The sequence below is a fragment of the Nannobrachium achirus genome (genome assembly GCF_963921795.1).
Source record: "Nannobrachium achirus genome assembly, chromosome: 24".
NCBI classification, from domain to species: Eukaryota; Metazoa; Chordata; class Actinopteri; order Myctophiformes; family Myctophidae; genus Nannobrachium; species Nannobrachium achirus.
Window position 1 is genome coordinate 32,599,603 of NC_137831.1, and position 19,937 is coordinate 32,619,539.

General features: G+C 43.6%; 1 protein-coding gene across 1 annotated transcript in view; it reads right to left on the reverse strand.

Moving 5' to 3' along the window:
* The window catches only part of chrm4a (cholinergic receptor, muscarinic 4a), a gene marked incomplete at both ends in the record, with an annotated part of 76,358 nt that extends 72,012 nt beyond the window's left edge, over nucleotides 1–4,346 (reverse strand). The window contains one exon of the mRNA XM_080720488.1: nucleotides 4,283–4,346. Coding sequence (XP_080576614.1) covers nucleotides 4,283–4,346 — 64 coding nt within the window. The remainder of the gene's footprint in view (nucleotides 1–4,282) is intronic.
* Nucleotides 4,347–19,937: the final 15,591 nt, after the last annotated feature.

Consider the following 19,937-nt stretch of genomic DNA (forward strand, 5'->3'; position numbering starts at 1 on the left):
CACACACACACACACACACACACTTTAGGATTCCTCTCAACAGAACGTCAATCAAACCTCCACTGCATGTGGGATCTGGGATTTAGCATTTCCCCTGGCGTTTACACAACTACTGTACAGCACGCACGTACGCACGCACGCACGCACGCACGCACAATTGATCGACACATTTAAACATTTGAATCTACATGCTCTGAACATTGCATTCTGCAAAATGTATATTCTTATAATAAATATTTATATATTCACACATAATTTATGATGTGACTAAATCATGGGATGTTTTTGTTTAGGGATCATGTCAATTCTGATCCGAGAAGTGCACCAAATGCTACATTCTACTGTACATTGCTCCATCATGTTCAAAGATTAACACTGCAATCCAACCTATTTGAACTAATAAAACTATACTTTAACCAATCACTGCAAGGTTGCCTCCATACTCTTCCATTGAGATAAGTGGGCTGTGAAGTGTGGTAGGACATCTACTGGTTGACAAGTAGTACTTGTTCATCAGGACGCTCTTGATCATACATGGGAAACTGGCAGCCCGGGGGCCACATGCGGCACCCACCTTCACTTAATGCGGCCCGCAGGTTAATACCGGAATACTGAATATATTATTGATTTCAGCTGTTACAATTCCAAACATGACCTGCTTTAATTCCGTCAGTCTATATTAGTAGCTTAATGACAAGTATTGTAGTATTAACATTTATTTTTTTATGTCCTATGTATTTGTACTATTTAGGTTCATAAAGTTAACATGAGTATATAACTAAATGCATTAAATCAAAATGTTACATTTCAGGATTCCAATTAAGAAATAACAAAAAATAATTCAGGGTTCCAATTCAAAATGCGTTTTGAGCTTGTAGATCTGCTATTTTTGCTATTTTTGTATCCGATACTAGAATGACAAAGTAGGACGTAGCAACATGCAATGTGGCCCTCTGGAGTGAAGGTGGAAATATAGTGGCCCTCGCCATCATCAAAGTTGCCCACCCCTGCTCTTGATGAAGGTCCAGTGGGACCGAAACGTCTGTCATTTTGAATATAAGCTGCTGAGCAAGAGCAGTGTGCGGGATTTTCTTTTTCTTTTTTACAAACAGGCTAGTACTGCCTGAAGGTCATAAATCATCATTGTCGGGTGGAAACCTTGTATGTCCAAAACCATTCATTTTGTGAATATTAAATATATTAATATAGAGAAAATAGCCGATCTACAAGCGCACAACACACGTTGTGTGCATGTAGATCTGCTATTTTCACTAGTTTTGTGCGACAGTCTCGTATGGTGAAGCGGGGGCTTTACTTTACGAAAGAAAAAAACAAAACGTACAAATTTGAAACTTGGAGATACGAGGTTTCTGCCCGACAGTGACGAAAAACAATATCTGAATGAATCCTAGGCGGGACGTAACAGCTTTAACTGTGAGTTAAGCTAAGTTCTATCCACACTGCCTTTATCTGCATTGCATTGTGTTGCTATTCTCTTTAGGCCGGGTGGTCTATTTATGCAGCTCCCTGTGACCCTCCCCTCTCTGCTGGTCTCTCCCACAAAATGACTACATCTCAATTCTCAACCGGTATCTCTCCCTCTACATATCTTTGTCCAATTCCCCCCACTACTCTCTCCACCACTGTGTGTCCCTATATCTCCCTCTTTGCCGGTCTCTCTCTCTCTCCCTCTATTTTTCTCTGGCTCCCCTCTCCTGGTCTTTCTCCCTCTACGTACGTATCTCTCCTGTCACTGCTTGTCTCTCACACGCCGCGTGTCTCTCCCTCACTCCCCATTTCCGCTGGCATCTCCCGGTATCTCATTCTCAGTCAGTGTCCCCTTTTGTCTCTTGTGAAGCTTATGCTTTATGTCTCATAACAGCAGGGATGTGCTGGGCCCCTGATTCAGCCCGGGAAAAAGAATTGGAGAGGCCCTCATTGCGCGCTATTAGAGAGAGATATAGTAGCTGCTGCTACTCAAAGATGTGCCATTTCAGATCATGACAAGTAACAAGCCAGTGGGCCAATTACATTAGTTATATTTCGTCGTTGTCGGGTGGAAACCTTGTATGTCCAAAACCGTTTGTTTTGTATTTATCATTTAAAGAAATGATTTAAACTAGTGAAAACAGCAGATCTACAAGCACACAACGCCTCTCGGTGTGAGGCGTTTTGTGCTTGTAGATCTGCTGTTTTCACTACTTTTGTTCGACGGCCTTGTATGATGAAGCAGGGCTTTGCTTTGCGAAAAAGTTTACAAATTTGAAACTTGGAGATACAGTACAAGGTTTCTGCCCGACAGTGACGATTTACTTTGTTGGCCGCCCAGCCCCCAAAATGGAACAAAGGCCGACATTTTATTTTTAATCTTTTTCCTAATGGCCGGCCTGGACCGGCCAGGAATGAACCGGCCGTTTGGGAGTTGTCCCGCTTTTCCCAATGGCCAGCACGTCCCTGCATAACAGGGATGTGCACTTGTGCAGAGAATGATGTTAGAGAGGCAGGGGATGACATTTCTAAAAGGTTCTTTTGGTAAACATAAACAGCAGACCTCCAAGCTCACAACGCGTGGCAGAGCTTGGAGGTCGGCAATTTTCGGAGCTTGATATCACACTGAACTAAGCATAATCAAGTCAATACTGGAGATGTGGTGTAACAACATGGATTTCTACACAGAGAGGACAATTCTTTCAACATAAGATGCTGCAAGTTCAGGAGAGTTTGAACAAGACGATTCTCTTGAATGCTGCCTTCAGGTATGGAAAGAGGGCATTTGCATTTCTTTCAGTTAGTAAAAACTGCAATCATGGTTCTGGAGAGGCCACTTTTTTTTTACAGACAGATAAAAGGGCAGGGGGCTCATGCCCCCTTTGATGTCTATGTGTGCACGTGCCTATCTCATAATATTTGAGGACAGAGACTAGGAGGAGAGCAGGGGACAAAGGCGGGGGGATAGAGCGATATTTAGAGAGAAAGTGCGGCGAGACGCACACAAGGAGAGGAGGATCCAGGGATATGGGGGGAAGTGGAGGAGGAGGAGAGCAAGGGGGAGGACAGGAGGAGGAGAGGATAGAGATTGATGGGGAGCGGAGGAGAGCGCAACACCAGGCACGTGCACACATAGACATGAAAGGGGGGATTGAGCCCTTGCCCTTTTAACAGTCTGTAAAAAGTGCAGCATTCAAGAGAATTGCCTTGTCCAAACTCTCCTGAACTTGAATGCGGCATCTTATGTTGAAAGAATTGCCCTCACTGTCCAGAAATCCACACCACATCTCCAGTATTGCCTTTTTATGCTTAGTTTAGTGTGGTATCAAGTACCGAAAATAGCCAACCTCCACTGCGACGCGTTGTGAGCTGTGAGTCTGCTATTTTCAATATTTTCACCACAAAGCCCTTTTAGGAATTTCAGCCCCTGCCTCTCTAACGTTCTCTGCACATCCCTGGCGCAACACATCACTCAGAGAACAGAGGAGAGAGTCCACTGATGAGGGGAAGTGGACGAGAGGAGCGAAGGGGGGAGGACAGGAGAGAGAGGAGGGGACAAGAGAAAGGGGGAGGAGAAAGGAAAGGGGGAGGACAGCAGAGGAGAAGAGAGAGATAGACAGAGGCGGAGGAGAGCGCAACAACGCCTGATCCTTCAGAGAAGAGAGTGGAGAGTCCAAGTTCCATGAATACTCATCTCTGCACTCTTCCGTCTAATTGTCTCATCTCCTCTCTTTCCCTTGCCAGTCCATCTCTCTCTCTCTCTCTCTCTCTCTCTCTCTCGCTATTCATCCCCCTTTCTCTCTCAGTTTCTTCCATTCCTCCCTTCTCTCTCCCTCCTGCTAGAGACTACATCTGCATTCCTCTCCCAACTTGATGTTCTGTCACTTCTCTGTTGCAGGTTCTATCTTATCCCCCCCCCCCCCCCCCCCCCCCCAGTGTTTCAATTGTTTGATTGCATAGAACTAATGCTATAGTCTAATCAGAACACCTGTGTAAGGCTGTGTTTACCCAAGAAATGGCCGCTCTTAGAACTACATTTGGCACACCCTATACGTGACATTTGTAGCCTATATACTTTCTGCGTATTCTTTTTTTGCGTTTATATTCCAATTTAAACATTTTTTTCCGAAATGTTGTCCCTAAATTAAGCAACTGATTATTATTAGTATTTTCATGTCTGTGCTGCACACAAACTTAATCAAAGCTAAAACAGAAAAAGGAAAAAAACAAAAACAAAACAGTAATGAAAAGTTGTTTCCATAAAAGAAAGTATAGTCCACTGTTTTTGACTCACCGTTGAAGTTCCAGAGGGGCAGGAGCCCCATGGTAGCCCCGGTGGTCCCGTTGCCGTCGTTCATGTCGCATACATGTCACTGACACCAGCCGGGTGGAATTTAAAACAAAATCCACTTCTTCACCACTCTTTCTCTCTCTCGTCCTCGCGCAGAGTCCGATCTTTCCCCCGTTGCGTCTCCGTTTCCCGTTGCTCGTCTTTTCTCACTTCTCTGGTCTCTCTCTGTCCTCTACAGCGTCATTATGTTGTCCCTCTCTCTCTGCTCGTCCTCTCCACCTTTCCACTTGTCTTTTCTACTCGCCGCCTCTTTTCGCTCCCGCGTCTCTTCCACTTTTCGTCGTTTCAGTTTTGCAAAGCAGGAGTTTGTCTCAGTTCCTTTCCTGTTCACACCATAGGGCGGTTTGTTCTTCACTTTAACAAGCACCTGATTAGAGGTAATTGATGTCAGGTTTTCGTTATCAACCAATATTAATTGACAGTCATTTTGATAGGGATAGTCCCTGGTCAAAACTGCTAATTATTCCAATTCAAAATTAATTTCAGAAACATAACTAAATATAAGGCTATAGCCTATTATCACTTAAAGTAAAAAGAAAACTTTCAAGCGCTTGTTTACTTTTTATTTAATTAAGCAACCCCAAAATCGCTCCGCTGGTCGCCAGTTTCAGCTTCTTACCGTGTCCCTCTCTTGAGCAAGAGAGAATCGAGGAGAGAGAGAGAGAGAGAGAGAGAGAGAGAGAGAGAGAGAGAGAGAGAGAGAGAGAGAGAGAGAGAGAGAGAGAGAGCATCTTAATGATGTCATCCTATTCTCTAACCAATCGCCTTGGTGTCGGCGAGCTTTGTTCTGGAGAAAGCATTCGGGAGACATATTTACGGCTACGACCATTAAAATAACAGCACTGCACTGGCACTGCTACACCCATAACGGGGGAAGTAAAGTTAATTGCGCTGTAGAGGCGGTCAAAATCAACAGGCTTCACTAACTCATTGTTCAAGTTTGAAACAACTGTTGCAAAGGGTTCTGCTTTCAGGAACATAATAGTTTATAGTTTATTGTAGATAATAACAGCATGTCCGCGCCGCTGGGCATTTATAAAGCGGTAAGTGATGAAGGGAGTTTCAGAGAAATGCTCCCTGTTTCAGCACCAACCGCACGGGACAGCTCCCAGTTCCAGCACTGCACAGAGTGGACAGCTCCCCCTAAGGGCAGTGTAAAAAACATGAAGCGTGGTGTAGTGCAGGCCAGGGGTCTTCAACGTTTTCAGGCCAAGGACTTTTTGGAGCTGTGTGCAGCTCCCTATACGTGGCTGTGTGGGTCTGTGTGTGTGTCTGTGTGTCTGTGTGTGTGTGTGTATGTAGCCTGACTTCGGCGCGTAACTAGTGCCGCACCATTTACGCCACTCGCGCAATATATACATCAAAATGTGCGGCTCGGCCGGGAATGGTGTTCTATTACCTTTCGTTCCGATCCGCCTTACCATGCCGACGTAATCGGCAAAAAACGACGCTTAATTGTCCCCATTGACTTATAATGGGACAATGCAAGAAATTACTTTCAAGTATTTTTCTCTCGTAAACCATAGGAGCTACAGTTTCAAACCTCGGAGAGGAGATTCATAATGATTTTAAGAATGAATCGAAAAATAATTACATCATTCGGCCTCATGGTGGCGCTATAACGGCCCACTTTACGTTTTGCCCCGTAACTCTTGAACCGTAGATCGGAAAATTAAAATTCTTTTTTCCCTGGATTCCTTGGGTCAAGACGCATCTCCCCATATAGGCCACGCCCATTTGCGCCAGGATAGATTTTCCGCCATCTTGAATTTTCTCCAAAACACACTTTTTGCTCCTTTTCCTACATATTTTCTTCAAATGTCACAAAAATCGGTACACATGATCTACACACACACACACACACACACACACACACACACACACACACACACACACACACACACACACACACACACACAGCTCCACTTCACACGGGTGTGATTTTTTCTTATAGTTGAGAAATAGATGAAGCGGGGACCCCCACAATCTGTTCATAGATATACAGTAGTTTCATTGTTTGACAGCACAATCAACAGTGTATTTTGGATTCATGTTAATGTTTTCAGATATTTAACTGCTTGAACAGTCAACACTTAATAAACTTGACCTGTCACTGAACTTAGTCTGCTCTTTTTCCCCCTCCAAAGCTCTTTGCCAAAATAGCCGATCTACACGCGCGAGGCGTTGTGAGCTTGTAGATCTGCTATTTTTGGCTAAAGTTCTCTGATGCTAGGGTTCAAGTGGTTAATATAAACAAGGAGGAAAAAAGGTTTCTATCACACAAAGATTTGGAGGACCCCCTGTAGTAGCTCTGAGGACCCCCAAGGGGTCCCGGACTCCCTGTTGAAGACCCCTTGTGTAGTGAGCGATATCCCCAGCTAAAGGAACCAAATGGACCCTTATGGGTAGGTAACCCAGAGAGTGTCCAAATGTAACCAAATGGACCTGTTACCATTTGGTTCCAGTTGTTCCACTAAAAAAAATAATTAACATTTTACAATATAGATTGGGGTCTCAGAGATACAAATGCCATTAAATGGGGGTCCGTAGCCTAAAATGCATGTCAAAATGTGGGTCCTTGAAATCAAAATGATTAGGAATCACTGCTAGAGACATACAAATCTTCTTTCTTGGGGGTCCCCGGCATATCCGCGGGCTAATAAGTGTCAATTTGGGGGTTGACACGGAAAAGTTTGAGAAGCGAAGCACTGTATTTGTGTTTGACACAAGCCTTGACATGCAGCTGTTATGCAGATAATTAAACGTTTTCCAGTATGCCAGGATTCCCCCATTAGTTTTCCCCAAGGGCCAAATCATGTCTAGGGTACCAAGCCGAGGGCCACAACATTGCAGGGGGCGACTTTGGCGTTCCCGCTACTCCAGTGACAGTTCAGATATCGTCGTTGTCGGGTGAAAATCTTGTATGTCCAAAACCGTTTTATCATTTTAAAAATGATTCAAACTAGTGAAAACAGCTGATCTACAAGCACACAACGCCTCACACCGCGAGGCGTTGTGTGCTTGTAGATCTGCTGTTTTCACTACTTTTGTGCGACGGCCTTGTTTTTGATGAAGCAGAGCTTTACTTTGCGAAAGAACGTATACATTTTGAGATACAGGTTTTCCACCCGACAACGACGATATACTAGTGTTGCTGCTCTTATACCACCATTATTACTGGGGTTGGTGGGGGCCTGACAGTAGCCCTCCGCGGGCCGCAAATGGCCTGCGGGCCTCCTATTGGGGAACCCTGCAGTATGCCAAAGAGCAACAAGCATTGATAGCTGGATAATCCGTGATGGCAAAGTATAGGCTACTCAACCCCAGTGCTTGAGTCAAAGTATAGCTAGCCTGTCCTGGTCAGTCAAACTTGTACTTGAGGTGTATACTGGAGTTCCATACACACCCCAAAACACACTCGCCACCATTCTTTCTTGGAACGCTCGCCCCCCAGCAGAGGAACACTCAGCCTGCTCGGTGAGAACAGACTACAGCCCCCAATATTAAGTAGTTCACCCCCAAAATGTCTTTTTTCTTTTCTATTGATTACTCACGCCATGGAGACTTGAGTTCAATAATATTTGTAGTTTTTTGTCGCATTCAATAATACAATAATAAAAACTAAAACAATAATTTGATTGCAATAAATGTACCCACATTCATTCTGGATGGGGACCCAAATGCATTTGGGTCAATCAATGGGGGTAAATGTACTATAATACACTTTTTGTCTTAGGAAAGCGACACATGCAAAAAAATATCAATGAACTAAAGTCTTCATGGCGTGAGTAATCAATAGAAAAAAAATCATTTTGGGGGTGAACTATTCCTTTACGTTCGGAAGTTTTTAGAAAAAAAAAAAAGGTCCGCTTCAGGCTTTCAGCTGAATCAGCACCGTTAGGCTAGGTCCCGATTTGGTCAGAATTGTAAAACAACCCTAGTCTCGATACCCCTGAGACATCAAACGTGGCCAGAACTACCTAAGTGGGTAACCTCGCGTAACCAGACATTCCACCTCGGAGGAAAGCCTGGAGTTTGTTTTAAACGGGCCGTGGGATCCCGTCTAGACGTGGCCTAAACTGGAAACAGGCTGAAGAAAGCGGCGTCGCTTTGTTTTGGTCCACCCTGTTTGTTTCCCTAATCCCTACTTAAATGCTCGAGAAGTGTTTGTCTTGTCAGTCGCTACGAGTTGGACTAAAAGATAGATATACCAAACGAACTTGTCCAAAATAAGCAAAACTATGCCGCATCACTGGGTTTATTGGGTAGTCCCTAAGCTTATGCCCTTGAGCGCGGGGTATTATTTTGGGTTAAAACTGTTTCCGGTTTGTTCTTTCCGGCCAAAATGTGGTCCGTCTGGTGTCTACAACATGGCGTAGACCAGGGGTCTTCAACAGGGGGTCCAGGACCCCTAGGGGGTCCTCAGAGTTACTACAGGGGGTCCTCCAAATCTTTGTGTGATAGAAACTTCTTTTCCTCCTTTTTTATATTAACCACTTGTGTCCATATTCGGAGAACTTTAGCCAAACATAGCAGATCTACAAGCTCACAACGCCTTGCGCTGCGAGGTGTTGTAAGCTTGTAGATCGGCTATTTTCGGCAAAGCGCTTTGGTGTAGAGGGGAAAAAGAGCAGACTAAGTACAGTGAAAGGTCAAGTTTTTTAAGTATTGATGGTTCAAGTGGTTAAATATCTGAAAACACAAATTGACATGAATCCAAAATCGACTGATGATTGTGCTGTCAAAAGATGAAACTATATGGAATCTATGAACAGGTTGTGGGGGTCCCTGCTTCATCTCTCTCTCTCAACTAAGGGGTCCTTGGCCTGAAAACGTTGAAGACCCCTGGCGTAGACCGTTTACGCTCCCGACCGGATCAGAAACCCGAAATGGTAGTGATCCCAGGCTACCTGGTGGGTATCAGATATTTGTGGGTCCGACCGCCCACATTTTCATCGTATTTGACTGCATGGGGCAAGTGTACTTTGGTGGCCAGAATTACCTGGGTCCAAACTTTCCAAAGTGGCCGGATTCGACCCGGGGCAAGTGTGTTTTGGGGTGAGCGTTCATTTTGACTTCATGTACTTCATTTAGAAGTACATGTTTTTTTTTTATTCTTAAGTTAAATACATTTTTAATATCTACGCACTCAGGCAACGCACATCAAAGGGGGCTTGAGCCCATTTATCTGTCTGTAAAAAGTGCTCTCCAGATCATGAATGCAGTTTTTACTATGGTGAAAGAATTGCAAATGCCCTCTTTCCATGCCATACCTGAAGGCAGCATTCAAGAGAATTGCCTTGTCCAAACTCTCCTGAACTTGAATGCAGCAACTTGCGTTGAAAGAATTGTACTCACCGAAAATAGCCGACCTCCAAGCTCACAATGCGTCGCCCTGTGACGCGTTGAGAGCTTGGAGGTCTGCTATTTTCGATATTTCCACCAAAAGGCCCTTTTAGAAATTTCATTTCACGTCCCTGAAGGCACTGCTGTATCGAAACATGTTCCCATAAAAGGCAAAAATAGCACTAAATCAACCCTAATAGCTGCAGTGTTTACACTGTGTTTGCCCTTTTCTGACAAACCTGTGAAAGGAGTCCATTGAGACGTCTGAATAACGTGGAGAAAATCAAGAGACCTTGAAGAGCTCTGACGCGGCTGAAATGAGATGATTTCACCTGGACACGGTCACTCTTCCTAATGTCATGCAAACTAGCTGCACGGGAACTGGAGAAAGCCGCCACGTTACCGTGGCAACGGCATTGTGTTGTGCTTGACTGCGTTCACAGTTGCTTTGCACAATGCAAAACACACGCATTCTCAAGTGCATTCACTCCAACACCACACACACGCACGCACGCACGCATGTACGCACGCACGCACACACACACACACACACACACACACACACACACACACACACACACACACACACACACACGCGGCTTCTCTTTGGGCAATGTTTTGGCACCATTATTCATGCAACTTCAGGGCAATGAAGAATATCAAACTGAAGTGAATTCTCCTGGGTACCACTCAAAAGTGCACACATAACACAGTCATGTTACACAACATGCATAACCAGAACTGTGATTAACTGGCAAAGTGCACATCTCAACTGAACATCCACCTCAGTTACAACAGAGCTCCATCAGTCCTTGTCAGCAACAGTGCTGCATAGATTAAACCAGGGGTCTTCAACAGGCTAAGGACCTCTCGCTGAGAGAAGCAGGGACCCCCTCTACATATTGTATAAATGTGTGATGCAGATTTTCATCGATTTCACAGATATTCATAGACTTGTTTGACAGCACTATCATCAGTCTATGTTGGATTCGTGTTTTTAGTTAACATGACCTGTCACTCTGTACTTGGTCTGCTCTTTTTTACCTATACACCAAACCTATTTGTCGAAAATAGCTGATCTACAAGCTCTATGCAAGGCGTTGAGAGCTTGTAGCTATTTTTGGCTAAAGTTGTCCTCAGAATAAGGATGCGAGGGTTCAAGTTGTTAATTTAAAAGAATGATCCTATCACAAAGATTTGGAGGACCCCCTGTAGTAACTCTGAGAACCCCCTAGGGGTCCCGGACCCCCTGTTGAAGACCCCTGGGTTATAACTATACATGTTGGTGGGGGTTTTTCACTGCATTTCTGCATTTAAATGTGTGAGGTGTGCTTCTGATTTAGTTTTCCTTGCTAAAATATCCCAATTGTAAACCAGACAGTTTTATGTTTTTATTTTGTTTACTGCTGGTGTACAGACTAACCAATTAAACACCGTCATTGTTTTTATGGTGTTTGTGCTTCAATGTCATCCTGTAATGCATTAAAAAGAGACAGGAGAGTTCAACTGAAATGACTCTATAAAACAATTATTACCTAAGCAGCAGGTATTTTATATGTAAGGAAAGTACACACTATTAAAATAAAGTAATACAATAAGACAATAATAATATCATTAAAGGGGAATGAAATCCTAGGCTGGTTTAGTTTATTTTCCAGTTCAGGTTAAAACCTACAGCAGGGTAAAAAAAAACACAGTTGCATAACACTGATTGATTGATTGAATATTGTATTAGACAAATTAAAGTAAAGTAAGGGGACTGACCTTAAAGTACACCATGATGTAAGAAACACAGATGCAGCTAATGAGATCAATAATGGGCGTGTTACATTTGAGTGTTACGTTTCTCTCTATTCAGTCTGCGTCTCAAAAGAGGGCTGTGGACCAGCCTACCAGTGACATAATCCGTAAGCAGGTTTGGTAATTTCAAACTAGGCTATATAGATATAGATGTATAGATGTCAACAAACCCAAGTGCACGCAATGGGAGAAGCCACCAAGTGGATGGGACATTTTGATTTAAAAAACTCACTTGTATACCAACATGTATTTCAATTGAAATAAAATTGTTTCTAAGGTCAAATATTTATATACAATTAAATATGCAATTCATTTTGATTAATTAATCACAAAGCCTTTCATTAATTAGATATGTTTAATCGAGTCCCAGCCTTAATATATACACACAAAAAAGCTGTTTGCTTGGAATCCCAACCAATGATGTCATTGGTAGGACCAATGAGACACAGAAGCCCTTAAGTAAAGCACTGCTTCATCATACAAGGCCATCGCACAAAAGTAGTGAAAACAGCTGATCTACAGCGAGGCGTTGTGACTTGCATAATAGGGATTGCGCATAAAATGGTGGTATTATGACTTACTTAACGCATACCACCTGGGAATAAGACACCTAAAATAGCGCCCAAGAGTGTGTAAATTGTGCCATCTTAGAATGAGCATTAATGATTGCCAATTATGTGAAAATAAGGTTGAAAGTGGGTGAAGTGCTCCTTTAAGAGACATTATGGATTAAACACTGGTGTGCATGTATGGTGCATGTGTCCTACTTTCCCTGTACCATTACCTTTTTTCATGGCCTTTCATTTGATTCACCCGCTTTTAAACGACCTCAATCACTTAGGGCTATATGATTCACACAGTGAGTGTGCATGTGCGTATGGTACATGCTGTCCATGGCATGAAAAGCTGATTCCATATACCGTTTTGCTCACTTTCAATTTTCTCTCTCACCCCCCCCCCCCCCCCCCCCCCCCCCCCCCCCCCCCCCCCCCCCCCCCCCTCTCTCTCTCTCTCTCTCTCTCTCTCTCTCTCTCTCTCTCTCACACACACACACACACACACACACACACACACACACACACACACACACACACACACACACACACACACACACACACGCACAAACCTTGCAAAACCCTGAGGTAATGAGGGACATTTGAAGCATAGAACTTCAGTGGAATGTGCGCCCATGCATGCTCATGCACACAATGTGTGTTTGTGGGAGTGTGTTTGTGTGTATGCACGGTAAGACGTTTGCCCATCGGGCATGCATATATACATGTACAGTACATCAGCTCGATGTGTGTGTGCGTGCGTTTGTGTGTGTGTGTGTGTGTGTGTGTGTGTGTGTGTGTGTGTGTGTGTACGTGTACGTGTGCGTGTGTGCGTGCGCGTGTGTGTGTGTGTGTGTGTGCGTGTGTGTACTTGCACTGGGTACATGCTGTTCATAGTATGAAAGACTAGCCAATTTAGTTTGTTCACTTACCAATTCCTGCACACACACACACACACACACACACACACACACACACACACACACACACACACACACACACACACACACACACACACACACACACACACACACACACACACACACACACACACCATGTTCCTATGCACTTGAATCGTATATGTGCATGGTAGCAAATATTCACTTTGTACAACCATGTCCTTCACACCACATACTGTAGGTATTTGTCTCACTCTGTCATTCTCGCTCGCATGCACGCACGCACGCACGCACGCACGCACGCACGCACGCTGAAAGCTCAAAGATGCACGCACGCACGCACGCACGCACGCTGAAAGCTAAAAGATGCGCATGTATACGTGCATGCCTACATTTCAGAAAGAAATCTGTCTCCCTTGTGTCTGTCTTGCTCAGTCGCTGTCTCTCTTTATTCCTTTTGATGTCTCACTACACAAAAATGCATGGAACCACAAACAACTCCTTTTTATGTCTCTGTAACATGATTGACTTTGTTGTGTGCAGTGCCGTGAACCAAAAATAGCAGATCTACACACATTGAGCTTGTACACATTGGCTATTTTCGGTGCACAAAACTGGTGCAAAACTACAAGCGTAAACTTTACTTACGGCAATAGTCAAGGAACACACTAACACAAACACTCAAATAAGTACACGTTTAGCCAAAGGCTGTTTTTATGGGTTAGGACAACTTATTAAGACCAGCTAGAGATAGAGATGGCTTATTTTTCTCCATCCTTTCTTTCCCCAACCATTTCTCAAAGTGCTTTGTGGTGAATTCAGGAGTCCCTAGGCGAGATTGAAGTGCAGTCCGACAGCCTTTTATTTTCCCATAGATGCAGACCAACAGAAGACTAAACGCCACACTGGAGAAATAAGAAGGTGGCTCCAACATGTCTGCCTTTGACACCCACTCATAATGTTTATACTGTAGCTTCCATAGATACACAAGAGAAAGGCACTTGCATTGCAAATTAATTGAGTCCACCATATATTTATATATGGATTGGATAATACAGTACATGATGTAACTTTGGTAGTTTAGTTGGAAGCTGTCTGATTGAAAACGATATGTAACGCTGTATGTCACATCTGCAACGTATTGTGAGCTTTAATTTGTCAATTTTTTTTAGACGTATGTATGTTGTCGTCATATGACAACATATAAATCAGGCTATGTCCTATACCACCGCTGTGAGCAAGGGTGTCGCACCAAATTCTGGGCCCTGCCCTGGGTACAAGAATTCACTGCGGGCACCCCATGAATGTTCTTCATAGGGAGAGGGGGTTTAACCCATTTCGATTGGGAACTCATTATTACGGATTACTACTGAAAAATAGCAGATATGCAATCTCACAGCACGGCACCGAGTGACATGCTGTGAGCTTGTAGATCTGCTAGGTCTAGGTCTTTGAATATTTCAAATCCTTTTAAGGTTTTTTGAAAAACCTATGTTTCTATGTGAAGGACCCCCAAAATGATATCTATTTGGCCACGGACCCCCATCTCAAAATATTTAGTTCCAGGGACACCCCAGGAGCAAAATTTGAGTTACAAATGTTCGCTTAAAAAATACATACGGTACACTGTAAGCCCTATTCAAAGTTTTGCACACACTTTCACGACTATTGAAAAATAGCAGATCTACAAGCTCGCTTGTAGATCTGCTATTTTTCAATAGCTAAAGTATATACTAAGGCCCCTCCACCTTGGGCCCTAGTAACTCAGTCCCACATCTCCCCCCCCTTGTGACGCCCCTGTCAGTGAGAGCAGCTGAGCCAACTGTCTACACAGTAGGCTCAGCTGTCTACAGTGCAGGGGACTACAGGATGGGGGGACATTTTGTCCCCACAGGCGGAGGGCACACTGTAGACTCTACAGTATACGTCCTCCGCCTGCGGGGACAAAATGTCTCCCCATCCTGTTTGAGATGAGCGGGTGGAACAGGAGGAGGAGGTAAGTTAGTAGAACACAATGCACAAAAATGTTAGCTTTATGTTTCAATAATATATATTTATAAATACAGTATATATATATAAAATAAAGAAATGTGTCTATCAGAAATGAGTCCATAAGGCTGGTGCTAGGAAAGTACTGGGTGTGCTGATTTTGTGTAGCATGAAATTGTATAAGAATATGCCACCTTTACTCTTACTCAACTGCTCAATTTAAATCAGAGGTGAAAAGATGACTCATTAACACAACAGACTGATATTGTACAAATTTATAAATGAAATAACACATAAATAATTAGAACATTTATAAGTTGACATACTATTTGTACACAACTGCAAGTTTAACATTACAATTATTTATGGATAACAGAGCTAGATTTCATCAGCAAAAACAACAACTTTGAGCTGACTAAAAAACAATCAAAAGCAATGAACAACGTACTTAGTACGTAAGTATTCTTACTGAAACATACCTGAAAATATACCTCTCTACGCAGCTGTGTCACCTCAAGACCTCAGGAGGGACCCAATACCTCCCCAGAGGAGCCTCTTGTTGGGAAAAAACAAATAGAGCAGGAGAGGGGAGTTTAGCCTTGGCCAAGAGGAGGAGATGGGCAGTGATTTGGCCACAACTGCCGACCCGGCCATCAGGAGGGTGTAGCGGTTCATGGGTCGAAACACCTGATGATCGATGGTTACCGCCTGAAGACATCAAATTTTCCTGGCCAAGGCTACATTCACCAAATGTGAATGGAGGAGAAGCATCGTTAGATGTAATTATAATCATGAGTTGAGTTGCAACTGTACTAGGACCACGTTCTTTCTGTCTACACCAAATCTCTTCGCCAAAAATAGCCAGCTCACAACGCGTCACATTGGGACACGTTCTGGATCAGCTTCACCAATGCAGACTGGAAATAATCATAAAATATAAAGCTTGTGGATGGGCTATTTGTGGTGAATGTTCCCCTCAGAATATGGAGGCTGGGGTTCAAGTGTTGCACTGTGTTTGCCATCTTGTTGGCTGCTCTCCTCGCCTGTTTAGTCCAATCCACTTCAGTTACGCCGCCTTAGGGCCTCGATACGCTGACACCGCACTGTGACTGGAAGGAGAGAGGTGGAAACTCACAAAATCATCCCACACACACATGTGGACAATGGCAAGAATTAGCATCGTGTAAGCGTATAGGCCGCGTTGCCCTGGGCAGTGTGATGATATTGGTATTCAAGTGGAGGTGTGCTGTGTGCGCTGTGTGTGTGTGTGTGTGTGTGTGTGTGTGTGTGTGTGCGTGTGCGTGTGTGTGTGTGTGTGTGTGTGTGTGTGTGTGTGTGTGTGTGTGTGTGTGCGTGTGCGTGTGCGTGTGTGTGTGTGTGTGTGTGTGTGTGTGTGTGTTTGTGTGGGCTGGAAGGGAGGGGGTGCAAAGGCGAGAGGGTGGCTGGGTCAAATATGGATCGAAAAATAGGTACCTGTAGGCCTATGGAAAGGCCACGTTGCTTTGGGCATCAACATAGAGAGAGAGAGAGAGAGTCTGCATGTGTCTGTGTGTGTGCGTGCGTGCTGGGAAACTTGCATGTCTTCCCTCTGCAGATCACTCTGTCTCACACTCATTCCTTAACAACACTGCACTCAATGAGGACACCGATAAAGGCCAGACTGCAAGACCTTCCCACCAGACGCAATCTTTCCATCTGGTTTCCCACCACGGAAGTTCCTCATTGCTTGCACCACACCACACCACAGAACAGACCACTGAAACACTGTCACATATCTTGAATGGCTGCATACAAAGGGATGTACATAGCACACCATGATAGAAAAAGTGGAACTCATACGGTAGCAAAGGACAATATAAAAAGTGGAACTCATACGGTAGCAAAGGACAATATCACACACCCTCAGTGAGAATGTATAAACATTTCTGTGTCATTCCATCCATGTTTCATCTCTGTGATAATGATAACCCGGACAGTTTTCCATCTTCGACAGCGAATACACCAGACGTTGTTGTGGTTGATGACAAGCCCAGAGACGTGTTTGTATTAGAGATAGCCTGCGCCTTTGAATCTAGCCTAGACAAAGCTTTCATGACCAAGGCCATTAAATACCAACCACTTCATACCATCTTAGAGCTATAGGCTACAGGTACAGACTATTTGTTTTTATATTTTGCAGCCTAGGACTTACCCACAGACTAGTTGTTAGAGGGTATCAACAACTTGGGATGCCCAATTAAGAGGCAAAAGGCTGCCAAAGTGCTTTCTCTGCTATAATTGGTAGTCGCCACATTTGGCGGAGACGCTGTTACTTATAGCTATAGTGTACTGGGTGACATACTTATTGTAAGATGAAGACATGCCATGATTTTGTGAATGTAACCTTACTGCACCTATAATACTTGTGTCTTTGTATGCTCTCCTTTGTGTGGACATAAATAAATGGTTAAAACAGTAGGTAAGATATAGATTCTGGTTAAGGCGCCACATGAACTATAGATCAATAACAAAAACACACTGTAGGCCAATGATAATTTACAGGACAATACAATCAAGCTTCAAATGACATCCTTGAGGTTGAAGAAAAACCTAATTTAACCATGACATACTGTACAATTCTGTATGAAATATACCAATATATTATTGTGACCGTAGGTCGCAGTTTACTGTCAGAACCGGCAAAGCTTGTCCGTATACGTGTAACGCCTGACACTGTGGTTCCCCTGACACATCACTGTGACATCACAGGTTACATCACAGTGATGTCAGATACTCAGAGCAGGGATAACGCCTGACACTGTGGTTCCCCTGACACATCACTGTGACATCACAGGTGACATCACAGTGATGTCAGATACCCAGAGCAGGGATCTCCATATATGGGCATGAAAGGTGACATCACAGTGGTGTGGCTGGTTCAGACAGGGATCGCCATGTATGGGCATAAAAGGGATTGTATGTTGTGATGTGAGAGCTGTCAACATTCCCCAAATATTACATTTGAATAATATACCAAATGTCTGTCCGTGAGCTCCTCACAACAAGTACAGCAATGAGCAAGCCAGAGGACAAAACGGTGTCCGCCAGTGTCAGGCACTCTCCACAGAAGAAAATACTGTACACATCATGATGTGATGGGAGTTGTTCACGCCGTGTCGCAAAACTTTTGCATTTTGCATCCAGCAAGGTCTGTTATGGTCTCGGTTAGCTTAAGTGCTGGAGTAGAAAACCATTACAAAGCGTTAGCCTCCATTATCACTGAAGAGCCCTTGGCCCAGACCTGGAACCGTAACCATTACACTGGCATTGCTATTGCTGACCTTGTGCCCTCCCCTCAGCAAGGCAATGCATTATGTGTTTTTGTGACTGCTTGTGTGCTTGTGTGCATGTGTGCGTGTGCACGTGTGTACGTGTGCGTGTGTGTGTGTGTGTGTGTGTGTGTGTGTGTGTGTGTGTGTGTGTGTGTGTTGTGTGTGTGTGTGTGTGTGTGTGTGTGTGTGTGTGTGTGTGTGCATATCAAAGCACAATTCCATTTGTGTATAATGACCAAACAATGATACAGTATTGTAATATATCTAGCTAGCTGTGCTGTGTGTCTGCGACACGGTCAGGTCAGAAGGCCGCCCACCAGTTTTTCACAAAAGCAATAAAACAAACCTTGCTCAGGGTGAGGGGTGGGGGTGAGGGGGGATTTGGGGGGGGGGTTGGGGGTGTCGGGTCTCTGCCCCTTATACCGTATAACGTGTCTTGAGACCTGATTCGATATTACAATTCACTTGAATCATATATTATACTTGACTATTACTATTGACTATTATTACGTCTTAAATCATGAATGCCAACCCAAGGTACAAAAGGCTAGAACAGACTTTAGCTACTCTACTCCCTTGTATTATGTTGTTTAATCCTTTTTATATTTTCAAATGTATTTTTATTTTTTTATCTATAGTCTATCTATCTACTCTTACCTGTATCTATCCTGCATACTGCTGGAGCAGAACTGGAGGCAGATCTATGTAATTTTGTCCAATCTGTAGTTAATAAAATATAACATTTACAATTAGGGCGGTTTTATTTGGTCTCCATGCTCTTCTATTGAGACATCTATATCCTGAGTCTATAGGTGAGACATGACCTTTGACACGATCCTGTTTATGGTGTGACACACATTTTGCAAGCAGGCAGGCTCTATTAACTCAGTGATACAAAATTAAGCACTTGCATGAGATGAGACCTGGGTTCAAATCTGGGGTAGAAGAAGTTACATGTACTACAGTATTTCAGTGGTTCTCAACCTGTGGGTCAGGACCCCCAGGGGGGTCCCCAAATTATTTATTATTATTTATTTTTTTTTGGGGGGGGGGGGGGGGTGATTAACTTAATGTGCAACATTGTTTTCTCACCCAACAGTAAACAAACCAACATAAAGTTTAAGTGTATAGAGGGTATCTGCACGTTTCGAAAGTCACAATTTAAGGACTTTTTAATACCTCAGAAAGAGGTAGAATTTGTGAAAATAGCCGATCTACATGCTCACAACATTGATCTGCTATTTTCACAATATATTTCACAATATTTCACAATGTTAAACTACAGTAAATGTAATGCCTCAACTCATAGTGCTCGTCAGGGTGGGTCCCCAGTTAAAATATGATTATTTTGGGGGTCGCGGCCTGAAAAGGTTGAGAACCAATGCACTATGTAACTGTATAATATAGCCTAATATAGCATAATATAATATAATATAATATAATATAATATAATATAATATAATATACTTATACTAACATTGTTATAATGTAAAAAGGCACACCGACAGCGAGGCCAAAGGCTCGTTAAAGAGCCTTTGTTTCGAGCAACCTTCAATAAGTGTGGCGTCTGATTTGGCAAGGCAGGGTGGACAGAAGAGGATATCAGCTCCTTAGAAATGGCAGGACTTTGAGTGAAACTAAATGACATGGCTGGGAAGGACCCAGAGTCCTATAGACATGTGGGCAGCAGGGTCAGAAA